At 38.2% G+C, this 13,889-nt stretch overlaps 1 protein-coding gene across 2 annotated transcripts; it reads left to right on the forward strand.

Annotated features, from left to right (window-relative positions):
* The first annotated feature begins 4,467 nt into the window (after nucleotides 1–4,467).
* LOC125007377 (butyrophilin-like protein 10) lies at nucleotides 4,468–10,417 on the forward strand. 2 transcript variants are annotated; one of them, XM_047584187.1, is made up of 7 exons: nucleotides 4,468–4,614; nucleotides 5,619–5,942; nucleotides 6,254–6,292; nucleotides 6,866–7,141; nucleotides 8,145–8,237; nucleotides 8,465–8,512; nucleotides 9,462–10,417. In XM_047584187.1, the coding sequence occupies exons 1-7, from the start codon at nucleotides 4,557–4,559 to the stop codon at nucleotides 9,542–9,544; spliced, it is 921 nt and encodes a 306-aa protein (XP_047440143.1). In that variant the 5' UTR covers nucleotides 4,468–4,556; the 3' UTR covers nucleotides 9,545–10,417. The 2 variants fall into 2 exon arrangements, 1 of the variants encoding a protein (XP_047440143.1); XR_007112679.1 differs by lacking the exon at nucleotides 9,462–10,417 and having other exon boundaries at nucleotides 7,400–8,237; nucleotides 8,465–8,513.
* Nucleotides 10,418–13,889: the final 3,472 nt, after the last annotated feature.

A 13,889-nucleotide genomic window follows, 5' to 3' on the forward strand; every position in this document is an offset into this window, starting at 1 on the left:
CATGTTTTTATTCTGTGGTCACAGGTTCGTCTCCAAAGCCGTACGTCACAATACTAGAACAAACGAAGGAGTGGGCTCTGCTGCAGTGTGAAGTTCAAGGGGCTTCTCCTAAACCTGAAGTGAAGTGGTTGGACAGTGCTAACAACACGGTTCATGATAAAGGGCCACATTTCACAGAAAGAGACGGCGAATACGACGTCATCCTCCAGGCTAATGTGACCAAGACCGACTACTATCGCTGTGAGTCCTCACAGAAGGAGATCAACGCTAAGATTTATGGCAAAACTTATGTCTACTTGAATGGTGAGTGATGTTTTATTTGAACCTTCAGTTGAGAGAAAGATAAATTATATATAATTATAATCTGTAGCTGTGAGCACCAGACCTGTGTGTCTGAAGTTTTAGAGTTAACAGACCTACAGTCATGACTGTACATAGATTCAGTGATTAATAGCTGAGGACCTTCCAGAGTCAAACAGATTGATGCATTAAAGCTTTGTTTCACAGAGAAATCTGGACATTTTGTGTCTTGATGATGATTCTGTGCAGCTTGTTGGTCTAGTTTCTAATCCTGAACGGACCCGATTTAATGAGGGTTTCCACTGACTCTTATAAACTCTAAAACTTGATAATCTCAATTTAAGGCCCAATTTAAAGTCCAAACCCTCAGGCATCATTAGGGACATTTTTGTCCATTTGGGTTTTTTCCTCTTCACTTGGCTCAGGCCTGAAAAGGGTTAAAATCCTCAAAATGATGGAATTTTTGATAGTTTTGTAAAGTGTTGAAGTGGTTAAAGAGATTAATGCAGAAAAAAATATTAATCAGTTAAGTTTTTATAGCAGTTTTTGGACGTGGACATTTTTGTCCACCAAGGTCACAAGAGTGTAGTAAATTAAACACGTGCCCGAGGGTTAAATATGAGCATAATTTGCATTGTAGGTCTTAAATCCCCCTCCACCCTGGACCATTATGTTTCTGTTCCTCATTAGTGGAGCCCACCCCAGGGAGGTCCTGAGTTTATAGTTGAATAACAATAAATTTAGTTATTTTGAAAGTCATTTTTCTTGTTTTCCGTACTTTGTGTAGAGTTTAAATTTAACCCAAAATTATCTTAAAAATGTCTTAAAAAGTCTTAATTCTCACATGTTCAAACCTGCATAAACCCATTTTATATATTATTATATATTATTATATGCGGTGGTTGTGGTGAAAGAAGCAGGTTGGGATGATGAGGGTCACTTCCTCCTACATCCATGGCTGAGGGTTAGAGGAGTGTGTTCACTGCTATAACTTAGTAACACGACGGCTGACTGATAGCTACCTGAGCTCTGGCTTTGTTGTGTATTGATATATATCCACCACCTGCTGATGGGCTAATTTAATACTCACCCCACCTGCTGTAGGAAGGATGCTACAACATCAGCCTCCTCACTACTGACACCAAAACCTAAAGCAAGCTGTTAGCTGTGAACCCAAGCAGGAGGAAACTGGACATTAGATCCATGCTGACATCACTGAGCCTGCTTTTAATCTGCACTGACTGCTACAGTTTAGATTTCACGACCATCAACACATGCTGCTGTTCTCTCTGATGAGGAACTTTTTCTACATGAAACTTTCTGAGTGTTTCGATAACTTTCTGTTTTCAGTTTCAGGGTCCTCGGACGCATTAGTTGCTGCTGTTGTAATTCTCAGTGTTCTTCTAGCCGTTGTTCTTCTTCTAAACAGCAAACAAATATATAAAAAAGTGTAAGTTTCAATAATTCATTCTTTCAGCAAATATCTCAGTATATCTTGACAGTAGTCTAGTGAGAAATGAAACCTTGTGTTCATGTTTCCACTCATGATGACTGAACCTGTGTGTGATTGCTGTAATCCTTCCTCCTGTTCATACTGATCCTAACATGGACAGGACACAGTCTCCAGTCCTCATTCTATTATCTGGACTTAATGTGAGGCTTTCAGCAGTCTGACTTCATCCACTGGATATTTGTCAAAGTTTTTTCCTTCATCAAACCAAATGTCCTATCAGTCTTTCTCTTCCTTTAAGTTCTAAAGTGACAGTAACTTGTGAAGAGAGACACTTGATTTGAGTCTGACTGAGACTGATGAAGCTTCAAGCTTCAATGAAGCTACAATCCTCATTGTGGCTTTTGACCACTATCACAGGAGGAAGTATGAACAAGAGGAGTGTATCAGAACAACATAATTTATTTCATTCCTGATACAGGTGAAATAATTGTGTGTTTTTTTTTCTCTTTCCTGCAGGCAGACATGGTTAAAGAGTCTCTAACTCACACAATGACTCAACAAGGAAGGTCATCAGCTGATTTGTGTGTTTCACTTCCGTCTGCTTTTGTTCTTTGAGAACTACTTTGAATTTTAGTGAACATTTTTTTTAATAGAGACAAGATCATGAAACCACAAGCGGGAGAACATTAATGATCTCGTTACGATGTAATGCTCCTCTGGGAAACCTGAATGTTACTTTGATATGAACTATCACCTGAACATTGTTACTGAAAATGGAAACAGGGCATTACTTTTATTCTGGTTCAGATATTATAGAGATGTAAAAGCCCTGGTGCTGCTTGAGAGTGATCAGAACCAGGACCACCTTCCTCCTCCATGTCTCCTGGTCCAGTTCTGATGTGTCCACTGTAGGAGCTTCCATCAGAGGTCAGAGGTCAGCATGGACACCCTGACTGGTCTGCAGCTCCACAGCCCCAAACTAAACCAGCTGTGATCCACTGGATGTTCTGACTCCTTTCTATCAGAACCAGCATCACCTTCTTCATCAGTCTGAGCTCCAGTAGCTCGTCTGTTGGATCAGAACCACTGATCCTTGGTCCATGACCCTGTCTCTGGTTCTCCTCCTTCCTTGGACCTCTGTTGATCGATGCTGACCTCTGCAGACCAGAAAAATGTGAGCTTCAGAGGTGCTGGTAGGCAGACAAATGTTCATGCTGATGTCAGCAGAAACTCTGCTGCTTGGAGCTTCATGTTTAACAGCACATGTTAACAGAGTATTTCAGAAAATGTCAGACTGTTCCTGAACATGTTCCTGTAGCCTGGGTTCAACTTAATAGATTTTTCAGTGAATCAAATCTGAAAATCAACCAAAGAAAAATGTGACTCGTGTCACCATCCACTTCTGCTGGGTGTTGAGTGAATGTTTGTTGTCGGAGCGATTCTATGAAACCTCTAAGAGGTTCAGCTCCCAATCACAATGTGTCATACATGCAGTGCCTTACAGTTACAACAATAATACAGCAATACTACATAATGAAGTATTTTAAGTAGTACTGTGGGTTTCATCTCACTCTTGGGTTGATCCTCAACATGCTGCTCTCTCCCTCTCTGACCTCACAACAGTTATTTCTGTTACAAATAACTAATCTGTGTAAATGTTTTAATGAATAGTTCCTCTAAGCACTGGCATAAAAGGCTTTAAATGTGTGTGTGTGTTTTTTTTTATTATTATTGTTTTTCCATGTAACTTAACCTTCTGCTCATTTGCTCACATGGTTCTTCCAGCTTCTCTCTCTCCATCCTCCTCCTCACTCAGTTTTTGCTTCGACAATGCTCTTTCTCTGTCTCTGTGTCCAGATCACTGGCTCAAACATTGAAGGACATCAGCCGGCTCCTTGAACAAGATAAAACAAACTGACCTCCGTCCACTAAAGACACTATTTAGAGGACTAACATACAGACAGACACTTTTGAGTAACTGCAATAAAGTCATTCTTCTGCACTTTAACCAGTTTTAAATCTGCACTGAATTAAATAAACAGGTCACAGTTTCCTCATCGACACACATCAGATGTTTTAATCTGTGTCTCAGTTCTTTATCATTCTGTTTCTATTTTTATTTTGTTTTTATTTACACAGAAGCAACACTGAGATTTTTTTTTTTAAATTAGTGTTTTATACTTAAATTGAACATGTACAGAAAAATAAATAAAGTGATTGAAATCCATCTTATGATTTTGATTCTTTTTTTTTTTTACATCCTACTAAATGTTTGTCAATGAAAGTTGTTGAGAATATTCTGATCATATTCTGATTAAAAGTTTAAGTCTGGAGACTAAAGCTAAGACTCATGTCACTTTGCTTAGTTTAATTTCGGTGTATTAATCCAGACTTTGAAGGACAGAGTTTCAAACGTACTGAGGATAAACAGTAGATGAGCACATGATGAGACATGAAGCGTCTCTGTAGATTTGAATATTTGTTTCCATAAAACTGTATCCCAGCAGACTGCGGCTGTCGTCCTCAGCAGAGAAGGAAACCGTGACCTCTGCTGAGAATTTCTTTAAAACACTTGAGACATCTATCTATCTATCTATCTATCTATCTATCTATCTATCTATCTATCTATCTATCTATCTATCTATCTATCTATCTATCTATCTATCTATCTATCTACTTTGATGTTTTGGGTAAAAGGTCTCGGAGTTGAGGCGCTTTTATTGTGAAGAACCAGAATGAGTCGGACTCAGAAACGAAAGTAAACAGTCGCCATTTTCTCTCCAAAGCGAAGAGACGGAGCATCATGGAGCTCCTACACTTTTATTTTCTGGCTTTATTTGGAATAATATGTTGTCTTGAAGGTGAGAGTTTCTCTTTAAAGAGTCAAACAGACTTTTACGGTCATATAATTTTTTGTTGAAATGATCTGATGTAACGTGTTGTAAGAGTAGAATCTTCATAATAATCTCCTATTGAAGTAAAAACTCGAGTATTTCCGTGTGAAGTGTAGTATCGACTGGTATCGACGGATAAATGAAACATGGGAATTTTATTAAAGTTACAAAGTAGAAATAAAAGAGGAAGTCCTCAAGAAGACTGAGTAAAGTTCAACATTCAGCGGCTTTTAGTTCGTCGTACTGTCGATGTCTCTTTACTGTAAAGTCATAAAACATCTCTGTGAGTGTGACGTGAATAAAAAAGTTGTGTTTTACTGCGACGAAACTTTAATTTCTGAGCCGATAAAGAGACTTAATGCTCGTCACTGTTGAACGGCACACCCGTCGCGGGGACGCGCACGCAGCGGAACTAAAGTTTCTCATTATTTAGACCTAAATAAATCTTCTCGTTGAATCTAAACAGTTATTAGATGCTCAGTTAATGTCCGGTTGTGTCGAACATGGACGAGGCTCATCTCCAGCTTGTTGTCTGAAGTAAACACACACGTTTAAAAGCTGTTTAAAGTCAAATAGTAATCAGCAGACTACAGCTGATGGAGTCTGAGTGTTTCCATTCCAACTACTGAGAATTGTCTGCATTTTATTGTGTCTTTAAAAAGAGGCCAAAACCATGAATGAGCTCCAACATGTTCATGACAGCATTTAGTTACTTTGGGTTTGTCCTAAATATGATTCTTTTTGCAAAACAGCTGATAAGAGATTTAATATCAACATCAACTAAACACTGGAACCGTCATAAAGGAGGATTTAGAGCAGCAATGTTATATGAAGATTGATTTATTTTCACTAGTGTCCCTAATAAAGTGGCAGATATATCTGTACAAACATGAAAACTTGTAAACTGTGTTACTGACTCATCGCTCTGGATGTGAACACTGATTAATATGATAAATGTTTTTGTCTTCCAGGACCAGATATCAGGACGGTGAGAGTGAGACAAGATGAAGACGTTGTTTTACCTTGTTCCTCAGGGAAAACTCACCCTGAATTCTTTGTGTGGATGAAAGATTTTCGTCAGGAGGTGTTCGTGTACATCGGGGGCCGTCATTATAATAACGACTTCCCAGGTCATGATCCGCAGTTGAAAGGTCGAGTGTTTCATTTTGAAGATGAAGTGCAGTCTGGTAATGCCTCCATAGTTATCAGAAACACGAAGGTGGAAGACAGCGGAAGCTACACCTGTATGTTTCGAGATCATCATCCACTGAGACAAACCGTTAATCTGGTTGTTGGTGAGTACTTCCATGGAACACTATGATCTGCTCTCAGCAGAGAGGAAAGACACAGATTGTGTGACTGTGTTTTCTGACTCTTTGTGACCATTAGAGTCAGCGTGGGGGACACGATGGTACCAAGTATCTGTATCCATCCCTACCTGACATAAACCTTAAGTCTCTTCTGTTAATGTGACAGGTCGTTGATGAATTCTGTTACTCTGACTGTTCTTTATTTATTTGTTCGTGTAGGGAAATAAACAGGATTTCTTTCTTTTCTTATTCTCATTCGTGTCCAAGTTGATGATGTGTATTCTTTTCTATTTCAGAGCCAGTCTCCAAAGACAGAACAGCAGAAACCATCCCAGGTGAGTCCTGATCTGATCAGTGAGTCTCACCTGGACATGATGGAGCTGATCACTGATTATTACTGGAGACATTTATACACTAACATCATCTATTTAAATAATGTGGAAGCTTTGAAACTCATCAGTCCAGCAGCACTCAGTGTGTCTCTAATGATACTGACATTTATTCGCTGTCATGTTACCAGGTCCTCCTTTATAAACGTACGCCTCTGTTCTAATGTTTTGTTCCAGAGGTTTAGATTCAGCTTCATTATTATTCTGCAGACTGGTTAAATGATGTTTACTGTGAACTTTAGAGATTTATTCTAAACTTTATACTATTTTTTTTCTAGTAGACAGACAGTTCTCTCTGTTAACGTTTAATCTCGAATTTAATTCAAATATCAATTTGAAAACATCTGAGAGGTTCAATTCAATATGACAAGTGAAAGGATCAGAACGACTCTAAAACTGTAGCTGTTGTGGGGGTTGGTTTTAATGTTGTGGCTGACTGGTGGACACACAATCAGACCAGATGAACTGAAAACATTTAAGTGTGTTTTTCAAGCCGTACTTTTTACTTTGGTTTCACAGGTTTAGCTCTGAGGCCGCACGTCGCCATCCTCGATCAAGCAAAGTCCTGGGCTCTGCTGCACTGTGAAGTTCAAGATGCTTTTCCAAAACCTAAGCTGGAGTGGGTGGACAGTGATAACAACAGAGTTCCTGCTGAAGAAATAGTCACACAAATAGGAGGCACATACAACATTATCCTCAGAGCTCGCGTGACCAGAACCGACCACTTTCGCTGTGTAGCTACACAGGAGGAGATCAACCACACCACCTACACCAAGATCTTTATCTATATAACTGGTGAGTTGCATTTAATTTTATTTTCACTAGTTATAATTCAAGTTTTTTTTTTTTTTGCATATTTCTCTTCCTAAGTTTGTTGCTTGTAGAGTTACTCAGGTGTCTTAAAACTATCCAGGTGTTCTGTCTTAGGTGAGGGGGTGTTTGTGTAACGTCACAGAGAATTAATAACTTCTTAGGTCATTGTCTTTGTCCGTTTCTGCTCCGTCCACAACGTTACTGCTGCATCACTTCCTGATCTCCCAAACTACGGGTGAGGCCAGGGTCATAATCACAGAACGTGCACCAGTAAAATGCACGTGAAAAAAGAAGTGGTTGCATTAAAATGAATTGTCAGCGTGATGACGTCTGCAGACTGAACAACACTGGAGGAAAATCACATGACTCTTACACTCAGTGGATCTTAGAGCAAACCACAACAACCGGCACCAAGAACTGTTCTCAACTATGAAGAGCTGGACATCTGCAGACACATCTGAAGAGAGTGAAACCTCCCCAGGATCTCCAGCAGTAACATCAGACTGTCACTCAGACTGGATGAGTTTGGCTGGATGCTGACAAGGAGAGGGAAGGTCGTCAGAACCGAGTGAATTAGAAACAAAACAAAAAGCAACAGAGCAGATGTTGAGAACTACAAGTAACCTTAAACCTGTGAAGAGGCCTCAAGGAAAAGCAGCCACACTGAAACAACACAGCGAAACACAGCAACGCCGACAGTGGTCACAGCATCTTTATTTGGGTCTTCACTGAATATAGAAGGAATCATGACTAGTTCCAGTAAAACCCCCCAGACCTGAATCCTAGTGAAAATATGTGGGAGGGACCTGGAAGGAGACGTGAGCTGTATTAGTTCAGGGCCGGACACATTTATTATTCTACGGTTTTTATTTTTATCCTTTTCCTCTGCGCTCACTTCATTGTATCATTGTTCTCTGTCAATATTCGTTTTCTCTCTATGAAACTTTTTGAGTGTAACATAGAGTTGTTTTCTGATCCGTTTCAGAGTCCTCCACTGGGCTGATTGTTGCTGTAGCAGCTCTCAGTGTTCTTCTTCTTCTTCTTATGGTTCTTTACTACAGACTAAAGTATAGTAAAGGTAAGTTCATATAATATTCTCTGTATTATCTGGACTTAATGTGAGGCTTTCAGCAGCCTGACTTCATCCACTGGATAAGTTTTCTAATTCATAGAACAGTTTAGTTCAGGAGGAGGAAGTATGAACAAAACAACACGATTTATTTCATTTCTGATACTAAAACACTTTTATCTGCAGGACATGGATTTGAATCAGACACAAATAAATGTTGTGTTTCCTTTGTGCAGGAAAATACTTTCAGCAGCTGATAACCATGGAAGAGTGGACACCTCAATGTGAGTGATGTTTGAGTTTCTCCCTCATTTCACTTGACTCTCAACTAGTTTTTAAACTGAGGACATAAGTTTGTTTCTGTATGAAAGCAGCACTGAGGTTCATCTCAACATATTCCTCCAACAAATATAGAAAAACAGATTTAACATGCTTCCACAGTCTGGTTCAGTCTTTAACTCCTCCACACTTTAATCACACTACAGAGACACTGAGGGAACAGTTAATGAATAAATCTGAGTCTGTGTTGATGGAAAAAAACATGTTGCTGTCATCGCTGCACAGGTTCATGGAGCTGCAGTGGAAACAAAGACGGAGGACAGAGTTTTAATTGTTTAATTAAAATGTCTTTGTTGGCTGCAGAACAGTTATGAATGAATGAGCTAACAATGATTTAGCCTTTACAGCAACTTTAATGAATTAATAATTAATCTGATTTGATCTGAGCTTTATTCATTTAGAATATATTCAAAGAAAAGGATAAAAAATAGAAGATAGAAACATGCTATATATTCAAAAAGGAGTGAAACGTATCTAGTCCCACCCCTTCTCCATCAGTTATTCAAATGAAATAATTTAGTAAAATACTTCCTGTTGAGTTTTATGTTTTTATACATTTCTAACTGTCTGTCTGTAACGCGTGTCATAACTAAACACCACAACAAGAAACACAGAAGCTTTTCATTGGTGTGCATGACCTGTGAATTGAAAAATAAAAATTCCTTCTCCTTATCTCTAAAAGGTTTTTGGATCGTAGGTGGTAATGAAGTATTTTTCACCCTGTACATTATTTATGTTGTTTGCAGTTCAACATTGACATGATAACACATCGATACGGTTCATTTAGGGTGAGATAGTTGAGGGTGAAATAAATTCACTGACTGTGAACGTGATGGATTTTCTTTCATGTTAATGAATTCACTCATTCATTCTCCAAACTGCTTCGTCCTCCAGGGTCACAGGAGAAGACGTTCTCACTTCCTCCAGAGGAAACTCCTCAGCAGCTGACACGAAGACCAGCCAACCTGCAGAGATAAACTTAAAGTTACTTTCCTGTCTATTTTATTCGATTGTGTTTTCTTATTAAACGTCCTTTAGGTCAAACCCAGAGACAGACGGAAGAAGAGCTGATAGATACTGAATGAATCCTTTCTATCCACTGGTTATTGAGAGTCAGCAGAACTGATCGCAGGTGCTGCAACTGAATTCAGAGTCTAACTCGCTGCTAATCAACGGATTCAAAGACGGACTACATGACGCCGATCAGCCACAACATTAAAACCACCAACCAGTGAAGTGGATAACACTGATGACCTCATTAGCAGGTGGACTGTTGTGATGATGAGGTGGTCATAATGTTATGGCTGATCAGTGGATATATACATGTCTATATACTATATTAGTATATTCATTATTATCTGTTACCACCATTAATCCTTGGTTCTCAGAACAATCTGTAAGACTTCACATAATGACAGTCTGTTCTTTTAAGATGCACATTCACCTAAATCCTGGTTTTATTTTTATAGATTTCAAATTATGAACCGAATGTGAAGAAAATCAGATTCACATCTGTTTCCATTCTCCACTGTTCTGTGACTGTTTATCGTGGAGATAAACAGCAGCTTTAGGATGAATGAGACGTTGAGTTCTTCATCTGCTCATTAATGATTCTGTTATTTTCTTTATTTGATCACAGACTTGTTCTTTAGTTTTGTCTCATTGTTGGAATTGAAGAAAATCTGATAGAAGAGTAACTTCAACTTCACTTATAATCTGTGTGATTATAACATTAACCATTACTGGTCAAAGGATCAAAGTATTTTAGTCTTTTTTAACACTGTGCTGGTTTTGAATATGTGGGTTTGTGTGTTCGCTTAAACACAATAAAAGTGATTTAATTTCTGTGATGACTTCGTCTGCAGCCCCTGCTTTTAAGAGATATGCTCTTTGCTCAAGACTGTGTGCATATGTACAGTATATACATATATTCATTCATTCCACCCACACTTTGCCCGATTCGACTCAGGGTAGCATCAGCCACTTTATGTATATTGCCAGGCACTATGTCATGTTTACCTTTGTCTACTTTGTATATACACGATATAGCTTGTTTTTTTTTCTTTAATATTTTTATGTATTCCCAACGTTTGCACATTTCTTGTTTACATTTTGTGTTTAGCTGCTGCATCGTAGCCTTTGAGGATGGTAATTTCAATCCTGTATTGTGTTGCATGTCAGACTTGACGATAAAGTTGACTTGACTTGAAAACACAGAATTAAGATCAAAACACAAGTCAACGTTGACATGAGTACTGATGGAGATTTGTCTCCCTCTGGTGGACAAATGATGAGCTGTACGAGAGTAACTGATAATTAGCACTCTCCTGTGGCCACTATCAGTAACTACAAGTGTCCACATGGTAGCGAGTCCACTGCCCTCTGGTGGTCACATTGGGAACTGCAGCTACACATGATCACATGATATCACGCAACCAGTTTACGGAAATAACAAAAGAAGGCACACGAACATGGATACACTGTGTAAAAAACTTATAAAAAATAAAATGAAATAGACTGGGGGATACTACGGAAAGAACAAAGGACAAATTCAATTACACAGATTTTATTCCGGCTGAGAGAGAGAGAGAGTGTGTGTGTGTGTGTGTGTGTGTGTGTGTGTGTGTGTGTGTGTGTGGGGTGGTGGGGTGGGGTGGTGGGGTACTACTCTATTATCTGTCTCTGATTTTGACGTTGGTTTCCGCACAGGAGTGTAAGCAAAGACACGGAGCATTATGGAGCTTCTACCGTTTTATTTTCTGACCTTAGCTCGAATAATAAGTTGTCTTGAAGGTAAGAGTTTCTAACTTTTACATGTAAGGTAACTTTTGTAAAGGTAAGCTGTTGTAAGGTGTTGTAGGCGTATAATCTTCATAATATCTCATTTATTGAAGTAAAAACTCGAGTAGTTTTGTGTTAAGTGTAGTATCGGCTGTTATCGACGAATAATTGAAATATGAGGTTCGTCAGGTCTTCGGAATTTTATGACTTCGCTTTTCTCTGAGATTCCGAGTCACATTCAGCGGCTTGAAGTTCGTCTTACCGTCCACGTCTCTTTACTGAAAAGTCACCGACCTCTCTGTGAATGCGCCGTAAGTAAAAAGTTTGTGTTTTACTGAGTAAAACTTTAATTTCGATGAGTCGATAAAGTCACTTAATGCTCGTCACCGGTGAACGAAGAGCACACCTGTCGCGGGGACGCGCACGCACCAGTACATTTAACTCTTTCGTTTCCAATCATTTAGGCCTAAAAAATTCTTGTTGTTGAAGATTATTAAACGCTCAGTTACTGTCAGGTTTAATAATCCTGAGTTTATCAGCGTCAAACATGGAAGAGATCATCTCCACCAGTCTGCAGATAAACAGCTTTAGTCAAAAGTCCAAACTTTTTAATGGTAGTGTATATGTACACATTTTTACTCACATTTTAATTCACAAGACAGTCAACAGAATAGCTGATGAAATCTGAGTGTTTCCATTCCAGCTGTTGAGAGGTGTGTGCATTTTGTCTCTGAAACTGTAAACACATTTGTTCTTTATTTATAAAGACACAACAGGAAGAATGAGCGAATAAGGACTCAGGAGTGAGTCTAGGATCAGATCCCACTCTGCAGTTAATCCATTAATACAACAATTTACCTCTAATAGCACAAAATGTCCACTGCAAAATATTTAATGAAAGTTAAGATGATGAGGAAAACTTAACATTGTTTTGTATGTAACAAAAGATATGTGTGTTTATATATAAATATATGTTCATGCCTCTTTCTCTGCCTCCATCGTTTAACAATTTCTTTAAACTGAATTCTCACTTTCATTCAAACAATACTAGACAAGTAGATCATCTTCATCTTCCTTTTTACCTCCTTCTTTTGGAAAGTCCACATTGTTAAGAGCCCTGTATCACTATAAAAAATAACTTGTCATCACATGTAATTCATGACGTTTATGGTCATTTTTTGTTTGTTTTGTCTTTTTGTCTGAAGTTCTTTCGATCCTTAATTTTCTCCCAAATAGTTTTTTTCCCCAAATACATTTTTAATTTATTGGTCGATTGGATTGACTCTCAACATTCAACAGTCCAGGTTTCTACTTGACTGTGAATTTTTTTCTTTCCTGTTATATATTATGTAAATGAGGTTAGCTTTTCTTTGTTTTTGTTTATTCTCAGGGTAGTATAAGGATGTTTATTCCTAATTATACGTTACAAAAAATTATGTTGGCACTCAAAACACATATGTCCACTCACAACATTCATCTCCAAATGACAATGAAACAGTGTTTGGTTTGAGAGTATGTCCTTTACTTCTTGACTCTGGATTTTTATGTGTGTGCAAATAAATAAGTTTTTGTCTTCCAGAGACACCAGTCACCAAGATGATAGTGAAAGAAGATGAAGACGTCATTTTACCCTGTTCCTTAGACTCTACCAACATTCGGTCTGAGACCTTTGACTGGAAGAAAGATGATCAGAAGGAGGTGTTCATGTACGCTGCAGGAACTCATTATAATAACGGACGTTCAGGTCAAGATCCACAGTTCAAAGGTCGAGTCTTTCATTTTGAAGATCAGCTCCAGTCTGGTAATGCCTCCATAGTTATCAGAAGCACAAAGATGACAGACAGTGGAAGGTACAGCTGTATTTTTCCACATCATCAGCCAACGACAAGATCCATCATTGAGCTCAGTGTTGGTGAGTACTTCCATCAAACAGAAACAACTGGTTCATGCAAGAAGCAGAATACTGTACACTTCACTTAAAGCGATAGTTACTTAAGTGACAGAGTCAAATACAAATAAAGTAAAAAGTCATACATAAAAATAATATGTAAGAAGTGTAAAAAAAAAACATTTCACAGTTATTCACAATCTGACAGAGGTAAAATGATAAAAAATAACTTGTAGCAGAGTCTTAACACTTAAAAGTGACTGACACTCAGCAGCACAAGACTGAACATTATAAACAATATTTGAGGTGTGTAAAGTCCATGTGCAAAGACAATGAGGCATTTACCTTCAGTCTATAGTAAAAGTCTGGCTGATTTTTTATGGAGTGATGTATGTATATGTATGTAAGTTTATTTGATATGTGTGAAAGTTTTTATTTCTTGATCACAGAATATTGGTGTAATAAACAGGGTAATACTCTATTCTTGTCCTCTGTTTTATTTGATCAAAGGTGATGATTTCCCTCAAACGGTTCTGACTCGATGTGTTTTCTTTTCTCTTTTAGATCGTGTCTTAAAAGACAGAACACAGGAAAAGATTCAAGGTGAGTCCTGATTCTGATCAATGAATATCACCTGTTTGAGATTTATATAT

Source organism: Mugil cephalus, chromosome 4, assembly GCF_022458985.1.
Source record: "Mugil cephalus isolate CIBA_MC_2020 chromosome 4, CIBA_Mcephalus_1.1, whole genome shotgun sequence".
In the NCBI taxonomy this organism is placed as follows: Eukaryota; Metazoa; Chordata; class Actinopteri; order Mugiliformes; family Mugilidae; genus Mugil; species Mugil cephalus.